We start from the raw sequence: 15768 nt of genomic DNA, 5'->3' as shown, positions 1-15768 counted from the left end.
CAACAACACAGCTCAGCTGGTATATGGATTAGGGGGAACAATAAAACAAACAGAAAATGACATTAAAAGAATTTGAATTTAGATGCCTCTTCTTTTTCCTGCAAGATTTGGCAATACACAGTAAGAGAAGCATATTCATTCTTTGTCTTTGTTTTTTTTTCTTTAGTTGTCCTCCCCCACACATGTTTATAGCGTAGGGGATGAAACAAACTGTCTGGGCAAACTGAAAAGGTCTCTCTCTTCAAAGGGAGAAGTCCACTCCCAAGAACCACCACTACCAGCCGCATTCGGTTCCGTCGCCTCCTGAATTGATGATGCCCCGTTCCCACCAGATACAACCGGTCTGATCGCGGACTTGACACCCATTCCATAACCAAATGTATCCAACGTATGCGTCGTATTGTTCTGCAAAGAGTAGTTTGTACCATTCCACAACCCATCCAGCCGGGGCCCAGGATCTAGACTCCAATCTATGTTGGTATAATCACATTGTAACATCGAGCTTCCTGTGCTCCAGTCCACCGGAGACGAAGACCCCGATGAGCCACTAGCACCCAGCCCCGAGAATAGTCCAAGGGATGAAGCAGCCGAAAGTGTTGGTAATGCACCTCCTTTATTCCACGAACCATTTCCTCTCGTGCTCCCCTGGGAATCCATCGAGCTAAACTGCGTCTGTGACTGATAATGCACTGGGTTGTACATTAGATTTGATCCAACACCACCAGGACTAATGCTTCTAGGTGGTACCAGCCCATTGGGCTTCCCCACGTCAACATTGTTAGGATACCAACCCATAGCTGTCCCGGGAGGAGATGAGCTGATACTTGAGGTGGGAGGAGCCTGCTTTGAGTTGACAGATTGGGGCCGCTGCATAACAATGACCGGTTCTCTCACAGACCCAAGCTGCAAATTCTTCAATCCATTTCCCACAGCAAGAGAACGTGCTCCCATCTTGGCTGGAGGCGTCGACGCCTGCAAAGGCGACGCTAGCGAACAAGAGACTGAAGGATTGGGTCCTGAACCAGGCCACCTTTTATCTGCAGGTCCAGCAATCTGCTGTGGCTTGGTCCAATCTATTTTAGGTGGAATCTTCTTCAACACCTGCATACTTTTCATCCCAGGATCCATGGGAGCCCCTACTGTTACTGGAACTTTGGTATAGTTGAAATTTTTTTCATCCCTTTTTTGTAGTATGATAGAAGATGAAGTCGGTTTGGCTTGTACTCTCATTGCATTGTGACTCATTGCAATAGCTAGCTTGCCATTGGCTATAGTTGGAGGATCATCAGTTTCTTCAGGCTTGGAAGGGATAGCAGGAAGCTCTTGTTTCTGCGTTTTCAACATTTCTTCAGCCTTCTCAAGGTCACCCTCAAAAGAAACAATAGCCCTTTCCACCTCCTGCTTTGAGGCCTTAAACCTTAACTCCATGTCAGTAATTCGTGCAAGCTCTTCTGATAAGTCAATTTTCAAATTCCCCCCACTATCAAGATTATGTTCCATACGCTTGTCTTCTTCACCTCCTTCAAAAAGCCAGGCTACTGATTCCTCTACTTTACCTTCATTTAGTATGAGAGCCATTGTAGCCCGTTCTTGAGAGAAACCCATGGAAACAAGCTGTTGAGCAAGTGCTTCGAGCTTTCTCGACATGAGATAGCCACTGCAACGCTCATGTAGTTCTTGAGCCCGTCTCTCCTTTTGCCGCTGATGTTTCCTCTCATTTTTCTGGCGTATTTTTTCTCTTTTGTCATTATCAGCTCCAGGTACTGAGTCCTGCCTTGATGTGGGCCGAGATGCTTTGTCTTTATGGTCTTCTGACTCACCGGACCAGCTGCCATTATTGGAAACAGAGTCATACTCAACGCCAGTTACAGATGTATTCCCGTTCTGATCATCCGTATCGTCTATATTACGAAAACGGCTATTAACATGAAGTGGACTGGTAGAAGGCACTGGTGGAGCCTCAAATGTATGGAAAGTTCCTAATAGAGGATTGTAACCACTTGATGGGATCCCGCCGCTGGTGCTGACATGTCCTGAAGGCTTTGAAGAAACCTTTGGAGGTTCCTTGCCAGGCTTTTTGTCTTTGGATTTAGATCTAGATGCAGGAGACATGGCTCAACTTGTAGTTGTAATAGCTGCAACAAGGACAAACACTCCATTAGGAACCAACCCAAAATAAATAAATTAAATACTCCTACATTAAAATTAAGTTAAATGGTACAGAGGGGACAAATTTTCTTTGATACTTAGTAAATAAAGCACTATCTTCAAAATGTTATTCCAGATGTGCAACTGCAACAGGTATAGTGACAGCAGAAACATAAAGAAGAAAATATCCAGAAAAGACTAAAATCTACTACATAAATTCCCCAAATGAGAAAAGGATCCCAGCTATACATATATCTCATCCTGGATTCATAAAGAAATGGTAAATAAACGAACAGTGAGGAAATTCAAAATGCATCTATCAAATGAGTAGGTCAATGTGGCAAAATAACAATAAGTATCTCCACCATGACCTCTAGAAACAAACAAAACTAATCACACATCAAGTATCATAAGTAAATCTAACTAGAAGTGGAGAATGAATCCAATCATGCTTTAATCATCAACATGTGCATCTAATGCTTAAACATAGAAACTGGGGAATGATGTTGAAACCAATTGAACTTTCATGCAATTCTCCTATCATAAATATGATTACTAACATGACATGCTGAGAGTGAAGCTAACACAAAACATGACTAATATCAGATATTGTCCTGTCTTCCTCTTAAGATGCATTTAAGATCCCTATACCTACATTAACAAAGTTAAGAAGTTAAATAAGGAATTTTGTCACTTGCAAAATTATCTTAATGGCATTCAGGGTTAATTACATCATGTTGTCCATTCCAGATCAGATCAGATAATACTGTTAAGCATCTCAAATTTCCCAACATGCTCGATAGCAGTCAGTAACAAGAGTTCGGTCATTTGTCTTCCATATTTTTGCTGCTGAGCAAAACTCCTTAAGATTGATCCTGCCATATTGTACATTTATCTTACGATATGAAATGTCTCAAAAACACATACTCATCAAAATTCAACATTTATGATTGATGTACTAAAGAGTTGGCAAACTCAAGTAATGAGAGACTTAATTCGATACCACATTTTTATCTCTCTTCACATACACTTAAAAGACTCAAACCAAACATGTCTTGGTCTTTATAATCACATTAACTTCTCTCTTTTCATCTTTTCAATCAGTTTCCCATGCGATAATCCTAGACTATAAATCCCAAAGTTAAAAAACAATGAATACATAGATTTTATGCCCATCTTATGTCATCCACAAACATTTAACTTCGGACTTTCTGATATTAAAAAAATGCATCGAAGCAGAAATCAATCTCATGACCAATAACCAAACATTAAACAACAGCAAACCATTGCGAAAATCTGAAAACACGCCCTGCATCAACTCCCAATGCCACATGAAGATTAAACAATCCCAAAATCCAACGCATCAATTGGCAGGGATAAAAAAACTATCGAGCTGCCAAAATTCACCCCGAAGAGGAATCGACAAAATCAAACGCCCCTAACCAATTTCTTCCATTCAGAGCCCCTTTCTATGAAGAAAATTCACATTTTAAAGCTAGGAAAATACAAAGCAAGGAGAAGAAATGCTGCCCCCCCCCAACCCTAGGCATATGCATCGACCACAAATAGATTCAACGCCTCACCTCTAAAGGATCGACAGATGGAGACAAGGAAACTTGTCAATTCAAAGCGTTTTCGCTCGGAAATGGAGACTCGGATTTGGTTTCAGAGGGAGAAATCGCGAGAGAGAAATTTAGGAGAGAGAAATTTAGAGAGAGAAAGTACAGAGTTGCGAAATGGATGGGATAGATATATATATATGTCCTATTACTCTAGAGAGAGAGGAGAGAGATAATGTAATACGAGGCTGAAAAATGAATTGAATCATCCTGGGATTAGGGTTTTCTTCTTCCATTTTTTTAATTACGAAAAGCAAAAATAAAAACAGACGGACTGCCACGTTGCCATTGTGGATGTGGGAAGTATCCAGTGTAGCGGCACTCTATACAACTACAGCCAACTGATTGTACATTTTTCACATATATGCCCTGGAAGAGATAGTACAACCATAAAATGACCGTGTTACTGGAAATGTGAGGGATCCGATCCCATTTGACCACAACTGAAATTGGTAAGGTAAAAAAAGAAAAATGAAATTGGATTAACAGATAACTAACGTATATATATATACTCCTACACTAGTATTAAAAATTATATTTTCAAATTATATGTAGATGTCAATTACAATTTAAAACTGCATGATTAGAAATCTAATAGACTTCAAATTAAGTATCTTTATAAGTTATACGTCATTAATAAGATGGTAAACTATAGATTGCATTCGATAAATATTCAAAAAGTTATTATGAAATCATATTTTTCATATCATAAATCAATTAAACCATATAAACACGGAGTATATGATCTATTTTTATTGATGCTAAATAAAAAATCATTATTAATTCTCTTAAAAAATACCACTATACATATCATATTCAACTATTACTATTTTTCTCCTCTGATATATCATTACCTTTTATTTTAGACGGACCACCTGTAATAAGACCAGTTTCATTTCCTGCCATAACTTAGCATACTAATTTTATCATTTTTCATGTCAATTTGTTAAAAAATTGAATTCTAAAATAAATTGATGATTTTGTTCATTCAAAGGTTTGATAATATGAATATTGTTGATTTAAGAAGCATAAACATACCCAAGACTTGTTCTTGCATTTCTCAAATAAAATCCAATACAAATCAATCAAGAAATGAAACAACAAAAAAGAAGGGCGACAAGTGAAAAAAATTAAGATGTTGTGAGTTAGGTTAATGTTTGAGAATTGGGATGTTGGACCTTCTCAAATAAGGTAAAAGACTATCCAAAGGCTATTTTCATCAAAACAAAAATCTAGTGGCTCTACTAAACTAGTATCATAAGAACTAGTAAAACATACCTTAACATTAAATCTTATCCCGACAAAAGATTGAATGCAACCACAAGAGATTTTGATAAATCTTCTAAGATGAAGGAGGATACTCGATATTGAGAGTTTTGAATGTTTACAAAATGTTCAAAGTTTCCATAGAAAAACCGTAACATGGGTATTTATACTAGGAGTCTAAAAAGAGAAAAATAAAACAAGTCTTGGTCAAAAAGTCATATATCCCGATCAGGCATTAGTCGATTGCCCAATCCCCCGAGTCAGTCAAACCTTCTGGAAAGAAAACACAACACGCCTAAAACGACCGATCGGGCGCTCCCTGGTTGGCAAATCACCGAGTCGGGCAAACCTTCTTTTAGTCTTATTTGTTGTGCTCCCATGTGACCTCGAGCACAATTTTTGACTTTCGAGTATCCACAACTCGAGCTTCTTCTTCGATGTTGATCCAACAGATGAGTGTACTCAAGAGTCCTTGCTTTCTTGGTCATAGACCTCGTCCGCAGCCAATGTAAATCATGTTGGTTTCTGGAATTACAAGAGATAACCGGGCGTAATACAACCCAAAAGAAGGAACACAGAATGGAAAAACTGAAACGAAATTAAAACTGAAAATGAAACAGTAAACCGTGAGCAAGTTGTTAGCCGAGTCGATGAGTTCTCTTTCCGCAAGACGTGATACGCCCCGGTAGTGCTCTCGGATTGGCGTTTCGTCCCCAAAGATAAAACACTACGTCTCTGGTGAAGCAGCACTGCTATCAGCAGAGCTCCGGCGAACTGGATGGAGGAGAGAGCAGAGCTTTCAAACGAAAAACAATGCAGGAGATGGAGAGAGCTTATGTTGTGAATGCTTTGTGAATTGTTGTAGAGATGCATGGAATGACTAGCCTATTTATAGGCATAGTCCACTGCAGGGGTCAACAACCATGATGGCTGTCATCATTGTGGATCCGTAACAGCCGAGCGTTACAAGGCGTTACAAACCGTTAGGGAGCCGGAGAGGCTGATCCTGGACGGACGTATCGGGACACGCTGCGCGTCTAAGTTCGTTCAGTTTTTCCATTTTGTGTTACTTCTTTTGGGTTGTATTACGGAGCCCGGTTATCTCTTGTAATTCCAGAAACCAACAATAGCAAGACGAGATATAACTTGTCTTTGAAGGAATTTGGACTTAACTGAAACTAATACTTTCGAAACCTTAACACCTTTGCTGGAGATGTCGACTGAATCCAACACTGCTGCTGCCACCACTCTGGCCACCACCACCGATGTCATCTCTTCCACCATGTCGACCACTGCACCGGTCAACACGTCGTCGATTCCCTCGATGATGCCAACCCCCGGGTTCATTCCATCTTTATCAACAACCCCTTGGGAGTTTATTAACCCCTTTGGACCCACTGGCGGATCCACCTCGAGTGGATCGGTTGGCTCCACTTTTAGTGGTTCCATCGGATCCTTTATTGGATCGAGTGTTGGGGCCTTCGGGTCTCATACGGGTGCTGGTTCCTTCGGGGCCGGTACGAGCATGACGGACACTATGCCCAATATGCATGGTGAGGGCTCTATGCTCAACCAAAATGTTGGTCCCTTCGGGGGCAACGGAATTGGTTCCTTTCATGGACCAAGTGCGGCACCTTTGGCACCAAGAATGATGTCACCTGCCGAGAAGCCACCAAAGTTTGGAGGATCTGACTTCAAAAGGTGGCACCAAAAGATGTTGTTTTACTAAACAACATTGGGCGTCGCGAGCTTCCTCACGGAAAACCAGCCGCCCACGCCAAGTGATCAAGAGACGAGGATCGAGGTCATGGCATACTATGAAGCTTGGCGGAAACGAGATTATCTTTGTAAAAATTTCATTCTAAGTGCTTTAGATGATAGTTTATACAATGTATACTCCGTTGTAACCACATCAAAAGAGATGTGGGAAAGTCTAGAAAAGAAGTATAGTATCGATAATGCAGGTACTGAAAAATTTTGTAGAAGCCAAATTTTTGGACTACAAAATGGTCGACTCTCAACCCGTCATGGAACAAGTTCAAGAGTTCCAAATGATCATCCACGGACTAGTGGCTGAAGGGATGACCTTGCCCGACAACTTCACAAGGTGCATGATCATCGAGAAGCTTCCTCCTAGTTGGAAGGACTTCAAGAGCTACCTCAAGCACAAGCGAAAGAGGATGAATCTCGAAGACTTGATCATGAAATTGCGCATTGAAGCTGATGTGCGCAAAACCGATCAAAAGGCTAAGGGCTGGAGCCCATTTGATGCAAAAGCCAACCTGTTGGAGCGGGGCGGTCCCTCCAACAAACACCCTCGCCCAAGTCGTCCCAATGAGAAGGACAAAGGGAAAGGAAAACAGCCTGCAAAGAAGTTTAAAGGCGACTGCCACAAATGTGGCAAACCTGACCACTTTGCCAAAGACTGCCGCAGCAAGAAGAAGAAGCCGGTTGCCCATGTCGTTGAGTAGGAGTTCAAAGACTGGGATGAAAGTGACCTCGTTGTTGTGGTCACTGAAGAAGTTAACATTGTTGATAACAAGGGTGGCTGGTAATTGACACCGGTGCTACTGCTCATGTCTGCTCAGACAAAAGCAAGTTTGCCTCCTACACTGTTGTTGAAGGGAGGAAGATCAATATAGGGAATCAAGCATCATCTGAAGTCCTCGGCATTGGAAATGTGATCCTCATGATGACGTCCGTCGTCTCAATCACTTTGAAGGATGTGCTGCATGTCCCGGACATCAGCAAGAACCTAGTGTCAGGATCAATACTAGTTAATAAGGGGTTTAAACTTGTATTTGAGTCTGATAGGTTCGCATTGTATAAGTTTGGGAAGTCCCTCGGAAAAAGGTTATGTGACCGATGGACTTTTCAAGCTTAGTGTGGCTACACGCCTTGTCTCAAAGCCTTTGGCTAATAATAATAAAGCATCTACTTCCTCTTACTTGACCGAGTGCTCAAATTTGTGTCATTGTAGATTGGGACATGTAAATCAAAATGCCATTAAAAGATTAGTAAATCTAGATTTACTAAAGGCAAATGAAGTGAATACCCAAGACAGATGTGAAATTTGTCTTGAATAAAAAATGGCTAAGTTACCGTTTCACTCAGTTGAACGGAAAACAAAACCCCTTGAATTAATTCACAGGGATGTATGTGATTTAAAGTTGGTGCAAACTAGAGGTGGTAAAAAGTATTTTATCACTTTTATAGATGATTGCACAATATATTGCTATGTTTATCTTCTAAGAAGTAAAAATGAAGCAATTGAAGCGTTCAAAAATTATAAGAACGAAGTTGAGAATCAACTTGGTGATAAAATCAAAGCGATTTGAAGTGATAGAGAAGGCGAATATGTAGCCCCGTTTGAGGAGTTATGCAACACAAGTGGTATAATTCATCAAACAACTGCTCCATATTCACCACAATCTAATGGTGTTGCAGAACGCAAAAATCGAACTCTAAAAGAGATAATGAATGTGCTGCTACTTAGTTCAGGATTACCCCATAACATGTGGGGGGAGGCTATCTTGACAGCCAACTATATCCTAAACAAAATCTCACCCAAAGGAAAAGACAGCACTCCTTATGAGTTATGGAAATGAAGGAAACCATCCTACAAATACCTCAAAGTATGGGGGTGTTTGGCAAAGGTAATGGTTCCCCTCCCAAAGAAGTTACAATTGTCCCTAAAACAGTCGATTGCATCTTCATTGGATATGCAGTTCACAGTAGTGCATATAGATTTGTTGTTCACAAGTCTGAAATACCGACTATAACAGTAGGAACAACAATCGAGTCAAGGAATGCCGTATTTCTAGAAAATACATTTCCTTGCAAAGACAAAGAAGAGGTCACAACCAATTCTGAAATGAGAATTGAAGATGAAGTCACAAGTTCTAAATCAGTGGATGAAGAACCTCAATCGCGAAAGCGAGCAAGGCCTGATCCAAGTGATGCAGTACTAAGACGTGGTAGTAGGGTCAGAACACCAAAAACATTTGGTCCCGACTACATTGCTTTTATGTTGGATGAAGAACCAACATCAATAAAAGTAGCCTTTGCTGGCCCAGATGGGTTACATTGGAGAGAAGCTGTTCAAAGCGAAATTGACTCAATTTTACTAAACCACACTTGGGTGTTGGTTGATCTACCTGAAGGTGCTAAACCTTTAGGGTGCAAATGGGTACTTAAAAGGAAATTTAAGGCCGATGGAACAGTGGATAAATATTAAGCCCAACTGATGGTAAAGGGTTTTAAACAAAAGGAAGGACATGACTTCTTCGATACCTATTCACCTGTAACGAGGATTACATCTATCTGAGTACTTCTCGCGATTGTTGCACTGCACAATCTTGAGATTCGTCAAATGGATGTAAAGACTGCGTTTCTAAATGGTGAATTAGAAGATGAAATCTATATGGAACAACCCCAAGGGTTTGTAGTACCTGGATAAGAGAAAAATGTATGCTAACTGGTAAAGTCCCTATATGGATTGAAACAAGCGCCGTTGCAATGACACTTGAAATTTGATAATGTGATGTTATCAAATGGGTTTAAAATCAACGAATGTGACAAATGTGTATATATTAAGAGCACTGATAACGGATATGTTATAGTGTGTCTTTACGTTGATGACATGTTAATCATGGGTAGTAACACTCAAATGATTAACGAGACGAAAGTCATGTTAAAAAGAAACTGTGACATAAAGACATGGATCTAGCTGATGTAATTCTTGGAATGAAAATTCTAAGACATCTGATGGGATCATCTTAACTCAATCTCATTATGTTGAGAAAATATTGAAGAAATTCAATGCCTATGATGGCGCGTCGGTTAAGACTCCAATTGAACTCGACGTTCACTTGAGCAAAAACAAAGGCGAACCCGTTACACAAGAAGAATATGCACGGGTCATTGGGTGCATTATGTATTTGACTAATTGCACTCGACCGGACATTGCTTGTGCCGTGAACAAGTTGAGTCGATACACGAGTAATCCAAGCAAAGAGCATTGGAGAGCTCTAGTAAAAGTTTTGAGATACTTAAAACATACTAAAAATCATGGGCTACACTTTTCGAGATACCCCCGGTACTTGAAGGGTACTGCGATGCAAATTGGATATGCGACAATAAAGACTCACTTTCAATAAGTGGATACGTCTTTACCATTGGGGGTGGTGCTGTGTCGTGAAAATCTACGAAACAGACATACATAGCCCGATCAACCATGGAATCGGAATTCATAGCTTTGGATAAAGCAGGTGAAGAAGCCGAATGACTTAAGAATTTCCTTGAAGATATTCCATGTTGGTCTAAGCTAGTGCCTCCAGTGTTGATTTACTGTGATAGCCAAACCGCTATTGGAAGGGCAAATAATGACTTCTACAACTGTAAGTCTCGACATATTCGTCGACGACATAATACCATGAGACATTTGATCACAACAGGGGTGATTACAATTGACTATGTAAAGTCAATAGATAATCTAGCGGAACCGCTAACCAAAGGGTTAAACCGTGATCAAATGAACAAGTTGCTAGAGGGAATGAGTTTGAAATCCACAAACTAAAGAATTGTCATAGTGGTAACCCAACCATGATGACTGGAGATCCCAAGAACTTGGTTCAATGGGAAAACTAAACTATGAGAGTTCGTGTGAAACACTCATCTATATCTATTCCCTAGAGCGCAATAGAATGTTTGAAAAACTTGCCTAGTGGTGAGGATAAGTCTATGTCTTTTAATGATTCCTAAGGATCTCAAGGAGATTAAGTTCTCGAAGAGACTGAGTAGGGCAAGATCTCGACTAGGAATCGCTTGTGTAAGTTTGAAGTGTGGCCGCTTCAAATAAACACACTTATGAATCCAAAGTGGTGTCAAAGGCTGCAAAGGACACAAAACGTGAGAACGGAAGAGGTTGAGGTGTTTAAGTGTTAACACCATTGTCTCGGTGCACGCCATGGAGGAATAGTTCAAAGCATCACGCTACTAGGTCGCATGTGTATCCGATGGCTTTGACTATGGATGGTTCAAAGCTAAAAACTACCTATCTGTATGCTTATATACCTCTCGAGGGTTGAGCTTGTGTCTGCATGCATATGCATTTGGCTATTTCCACTCATGTGGGGGATTGTTGGAATGTATGCCCGGTCAAAGGATTTTGACCAATTATAATTTCAACACATTTAATTTTATGAATTTAAATGATATAGCGTCGATCTACGTTCGGAGTAGATGACCGTGGTATATTCATTTTCCCAAATCCGATTCTCGGTGAGTGAGAAATAATGGTTTAAAGTTGTGTAAAATTGCAAACTAATTAAATTAGCTATGAGAGAAGCCATGAGATTAATTAAGAGAGTTAATTATCCCACATTAGAAGTTACAACCTTATTAATCAAGCCTTTAACAAGAAGAATTATTCCATGTAATAATTATAGTGGACTAAGATGGGCTATAAAACCCACGCGCGCGCGGCCGCCTGCCACGCCGCGAGCCTCGAGCTCGAGCCCGTGCCCGTGTCCTTGTCATTGTCCTTGGATCTTGGCAATTGGTCTTTGGGTGGTCTTTGAACTGTTCTTTGGGCCTGGTCGTGGGGCTCGGTGCTTGGGTTCGACCCAGGGCTAGTCTAGTTCTTTTTAGACCACCACCGTTTCCATGTCAGCGAGCCAAGCGGGATGACACCTCGTCAGTATGACGCGGTAAAGCCAACGTGTCTGACACATGATGAAGTCCACATCGTGAACGAACCTAGACGCGCAGCGTGTCCCGATACGTCAGTCCAGGATCAGCCTCTCCATCTCCGTAACGGTTTGTATTTTTTCACAACTTTAATCCATTATTTCTCACTCACCGGGAATCGGATTTGGGAAAATGAATGCACCACGGTCATTTACTCCGAACGTAGATCGACGCTATAATATTTAATTTCACAAAATTAAATGTCTCGTTGAAATTATAATTGGTCAAAATCCTTTGACCGGGCGTAGATTCCAACAAATCCTTGATTGGGTTTGCCACATGATTTGTGATGATCGGATTTGCATCAACTAGGAGCTAACGAGGCTGGCAAACTGGGAAGATGTGGCTTAACAGCCATAGTTTTGTCGACATTGTTTAAAGGATCTATTCTACGAGGAGGAAAAGATAGTTTTCACGTTCTATGGCATCTGTGCACTTCTCCATAGAAATCCCAAATTCAGTAGTGGGTCGAGTCTGGAGGTGACACACCAAAGAGGACCCCAAGTCTTAGCCAATGGCAACTACTCGGCGAGCGGGGGCCTGAGTCTATGCCTCATCTCTCATTACTTAGAGTTATTGTCACGGCCGCCCTTACTAAGGATAGCAAGGACGGGGAAATCGCGACCAAGGGGAGGGACTAAGAAGCGGGAAAGAAATGGGGGACACAATAAAAGTTGACACTTAATGCAAAAATCTAATTAACTCCCAAAAGAACATTCGTTTTAGTCTACAAAAATATTTTAGTTTAACGAAATAAGCAGCGGATTAAAGTCTCAAAGTATTTGACATAATAAAAACCGTACGAAGTAAAGTAAACTCTTGTGACATCAGTTTCAAAAGTAGCAGCGGAAATAAGTTTCAAAGAGAGTCATAGGATGACGCCCATGTATGGGGACACAACGCATCCAAAGTTCCTAAGCCGACTCAACATCCATCGCAACATCCCGCTCAACCTGCACATTGGGAAAACATATGCAGGGCTAAGTACTTGTTGTATCAATGGGCTCATGCCGAAAACATTTTATAACAGTTATATCATCCATACCAGTAAACTCGAGTTTTACATGTAGTTAAGAAAATATCATCGAGAACACAAAAACATTTCATAGCCTGGTCAGGCAAACAATCTCCCCCACTTTCTCAACAATCCAACAATCACATCATCTTTCCACAGTGCGACGAAAGTGTGACCACACTATTCGCCCACGAGACCGGCCGACTAGCAAGGACGGCTCCCGATCCCACCAGTGTACACAGCCTGATAGGGTTTGCGGCCCTACTCAGACCCGAATTCGTTTCACACATAGTCACATAGCCTAACGGAGTAAAATCAGACGAACTAGACATCATGCACACAATCTCAATCAAAACAATCAATGGCATGACATAACACTTTAAACCACCCTTATAGCTCCACAATCATACTTTGGAAAAATAAAAGAGTTTAGTTAAAGAAAACCCACCTCGCTTGCTTAGACAACACAATACACAACTCAAAAGCAACACTCGTTCCTTGTGCTCAGGTACGCACAACAACCCTTGTCAACACCACAACACAATCAGCCTTCTATCAATACAATTTATCATGCATGTTCTATCGTTCCTTTCATCGTTTTCTTAAATTACCCATCCCAAACGTTCACCAATCATAAGGAAACACACCATAGTATACCTCAACGTATAACACATAACCACGCCATAAGATACGTTCCTTAATCACAAATGCATCATGTAATTCATTCAAACTTGACAACAAGTATTATTATAACATGACAGAAATATGGCAGAACTGCGCAGTCGTTTTGTAAAAATCATTAAAAATCCATCCAACCTCCGTTGGGGCTGAAATTTTACCACAACACAGTAGACACATCAAATATCCTCCAGTAAAAATTTCACATCAAAGTCACATCTTTAGATCGGTCAAATCAAAAACGAAACTCACTGGACGAGAATACAAATTCTGACAGAACTGCGCAGTTAACTTCAGAAATTCATTAAAAATTCATCTTTCGTCAAAAGAGGCTGAAATTTATACACAACACAGAAGACATCTCAAATTTTACTAAGTTAAAAATTCGTGCCAAAATAAGATCGTTTGGTTGGTCAAATATACATTGGAATCTACTGTCGGAACACCATAGTTTTCATGCTTCACAAATTCGAATTAGGGTTTATCTATCATTCATCCAAACACATATATTCATGCTTCCAACACATAATCATGCTTCAAAAAGATCTCACAACCATGTTCTCATATATTCACATATCATTCTCCAACGAATCATCCACAACCTCACACATACACATACATAAACGCATATCCACATACTTTCTCATGCAAAACATCAATCCCAACCGATTAATTTTTAGATCTATGATTTCTACACTCCGTATATGTATGAGGGAATCAAGAAACATGGATTCAATGGAAATGATGAGAAAGAGAATTCAAAAATACCTTTCTTGTTCAAAAACAATCGGTAGGAATGATATTTGATGCGATTCTTCGATGAATCTTGAATTTCCAACTCCAAATTGGTGCAAGAACAAAGGATTGGTGAAGAATTTTTGGAGATGATGAAGAGAGGGAGGGAGGCGTGTGAGGGAGAGAAAATGAGGGAGGGAGGCGTGTGATTTGGTGGCTAGGATTAGGGTTTTAGTTATTTAAGGTTTAGGTTAAATTCTCACACTAAATTAGGATAATTAAATTGAAGGAGAATAAATAGAGGTAAATTCCCGCAATTAAAAAAAATAAAGTAGGTGTGTAATGGAGGGAGAGGATTTTCAAAAAAAATTGCTATTTAATTAGCAAGGAATTGATTTGGTATTTACTTGGGGAGAAATATATTCACAAATTAGATAACAAGATAATGAGTATTTCATAAACAAGGTAACAAGATAATTTAAAATCTCCAAGTATAGCACAAGGGAGGGAGGGCGTGTACTATGGAAGCATGGAATGGAACAATATTTAAATCCTCAATTAAATGGGAATAAGATTTAAATTTGGTAATTTTTTTGTAGGAAAAGACTTCCACAAAATAGGTAACAAATAAATTTATTCCACAAGGAAAAAAAGAAGGCATATGGGGCGTGTGTGATAGGGAGAGAATTAAAAGGAAAATATTCACATCCCCAATGAATTTGACATAGGAATTAATTTGATATTTATTTGAATAGAAGGGATTCCACAAAATATGAAACAAATATAAATTCCTCTACAACAAGGGAGGGCCGAAAATTTAGGTTATATTCCCACAAGGAAATAATTCAAATCTTAATTTAATTAGGGTGAGGAAACAAAATGTGGCAAGATTTAATTGGATTTAAATTAAATGAAAGGAATCAACAAGGCACCAATTAAATAAAAAATAATTCATCCTCCTAATTAAATAGGGGATTTTTTTCGAAATCTCTCAAGAATAGGCTTAGGGTTCGAATTCCATGTAGCACAAATTAGGGATAATTTGATTTGGATTTAATTTGGATAAATATCCCAAAACAATTAATTAAATCCAAGAAAGAGAATACAATTTCCAATAATTGAAGGAGCCAAAAATTACCACTAAAATAGCTAGAACAGTATGCATGATCTCATTTACTTATTTCCTCACTTTGAAAAAAAAATATGACACTTCATTCCACATCACTCACGACAATTTATTTCACATAATCAACTCAATCACATAGGAACAAATAAATTCCATAACAAAAAAATTTCCACTCGACATCCATATTAAAACAAAGGTCGCAGAATTTTTTGGGATGCTACAGTTATCCCATGGAAACTAAAGCAACAAAGAGAAAAGCGAAGAGGAAACACCCACACCCAGATTTAAAAAAAAACACCTAGACTGTAGATAGGGTTGCTAGCACTATGAGCAAGATGAATAAAACTCCCCAACTCTGACAGTTGGAAGTGCCGATGGTGAAAGATATGCTGGTGATGTTCGAATTGGCAATGAGAGTGCACAACGACATT

The 15768-nt window shown here is 39.8% G+C and overlaps 1 protein-coding gene across 2 annotated transcripts; it reads right to left on the bottom strand.

The window, feature by feature from the left end:
* Nucleotides 1–41: 41 nt before the first annotated feature.
* Nucleotides 42–3938, bottom strand: LOC121748015. Of its 2 annotated transcripts, XM_042142221.1 has the most exons (3): nt 3732–3938; nt 2880–3023; nt 42–2135 (listed from the first exon to the last, which is right to left on the bottom strand). In XM_042142221.1, exon 3 carries the CDS (start codon nt 2110–2112, stop codon nt 187–189), a length of 1926 nt encoding a protein of 641 aa, XP_041998155.1. In that variant the 5' UTR covers nt 2113–2135; nt 2880–3023; nt 3732–3938; the 3' UTR covers nt 42–186. The 2 variants fall into 2 exon arrangements, with proteins under 2 accessions (XP_041998155.1, XP_041998154.1); XM_042142220.1 differs by lacking the exon at nt 2880–3023.
* Nucleotides 3939–15768: the final 11830 nt, after the last annotated feature.

Source organism: Salvia splendens, chromosome 9 (genome assembly GCF_004379255.2).
Source record: "Salvia splendens isolate huo1 chromosome 9, SspV2, whole genome shotgun sequence".
NCBI lineage: Eukaryota > Viridiplantae > Streptophyta > Magnoliopsida > Lamiales > Lamiaceae > Salvia > Salvia splendens.
Note: the sequence above shows the minus strand (reverse complement) of the source record. Positions and strands in the feature narration are given on the sequence as shown.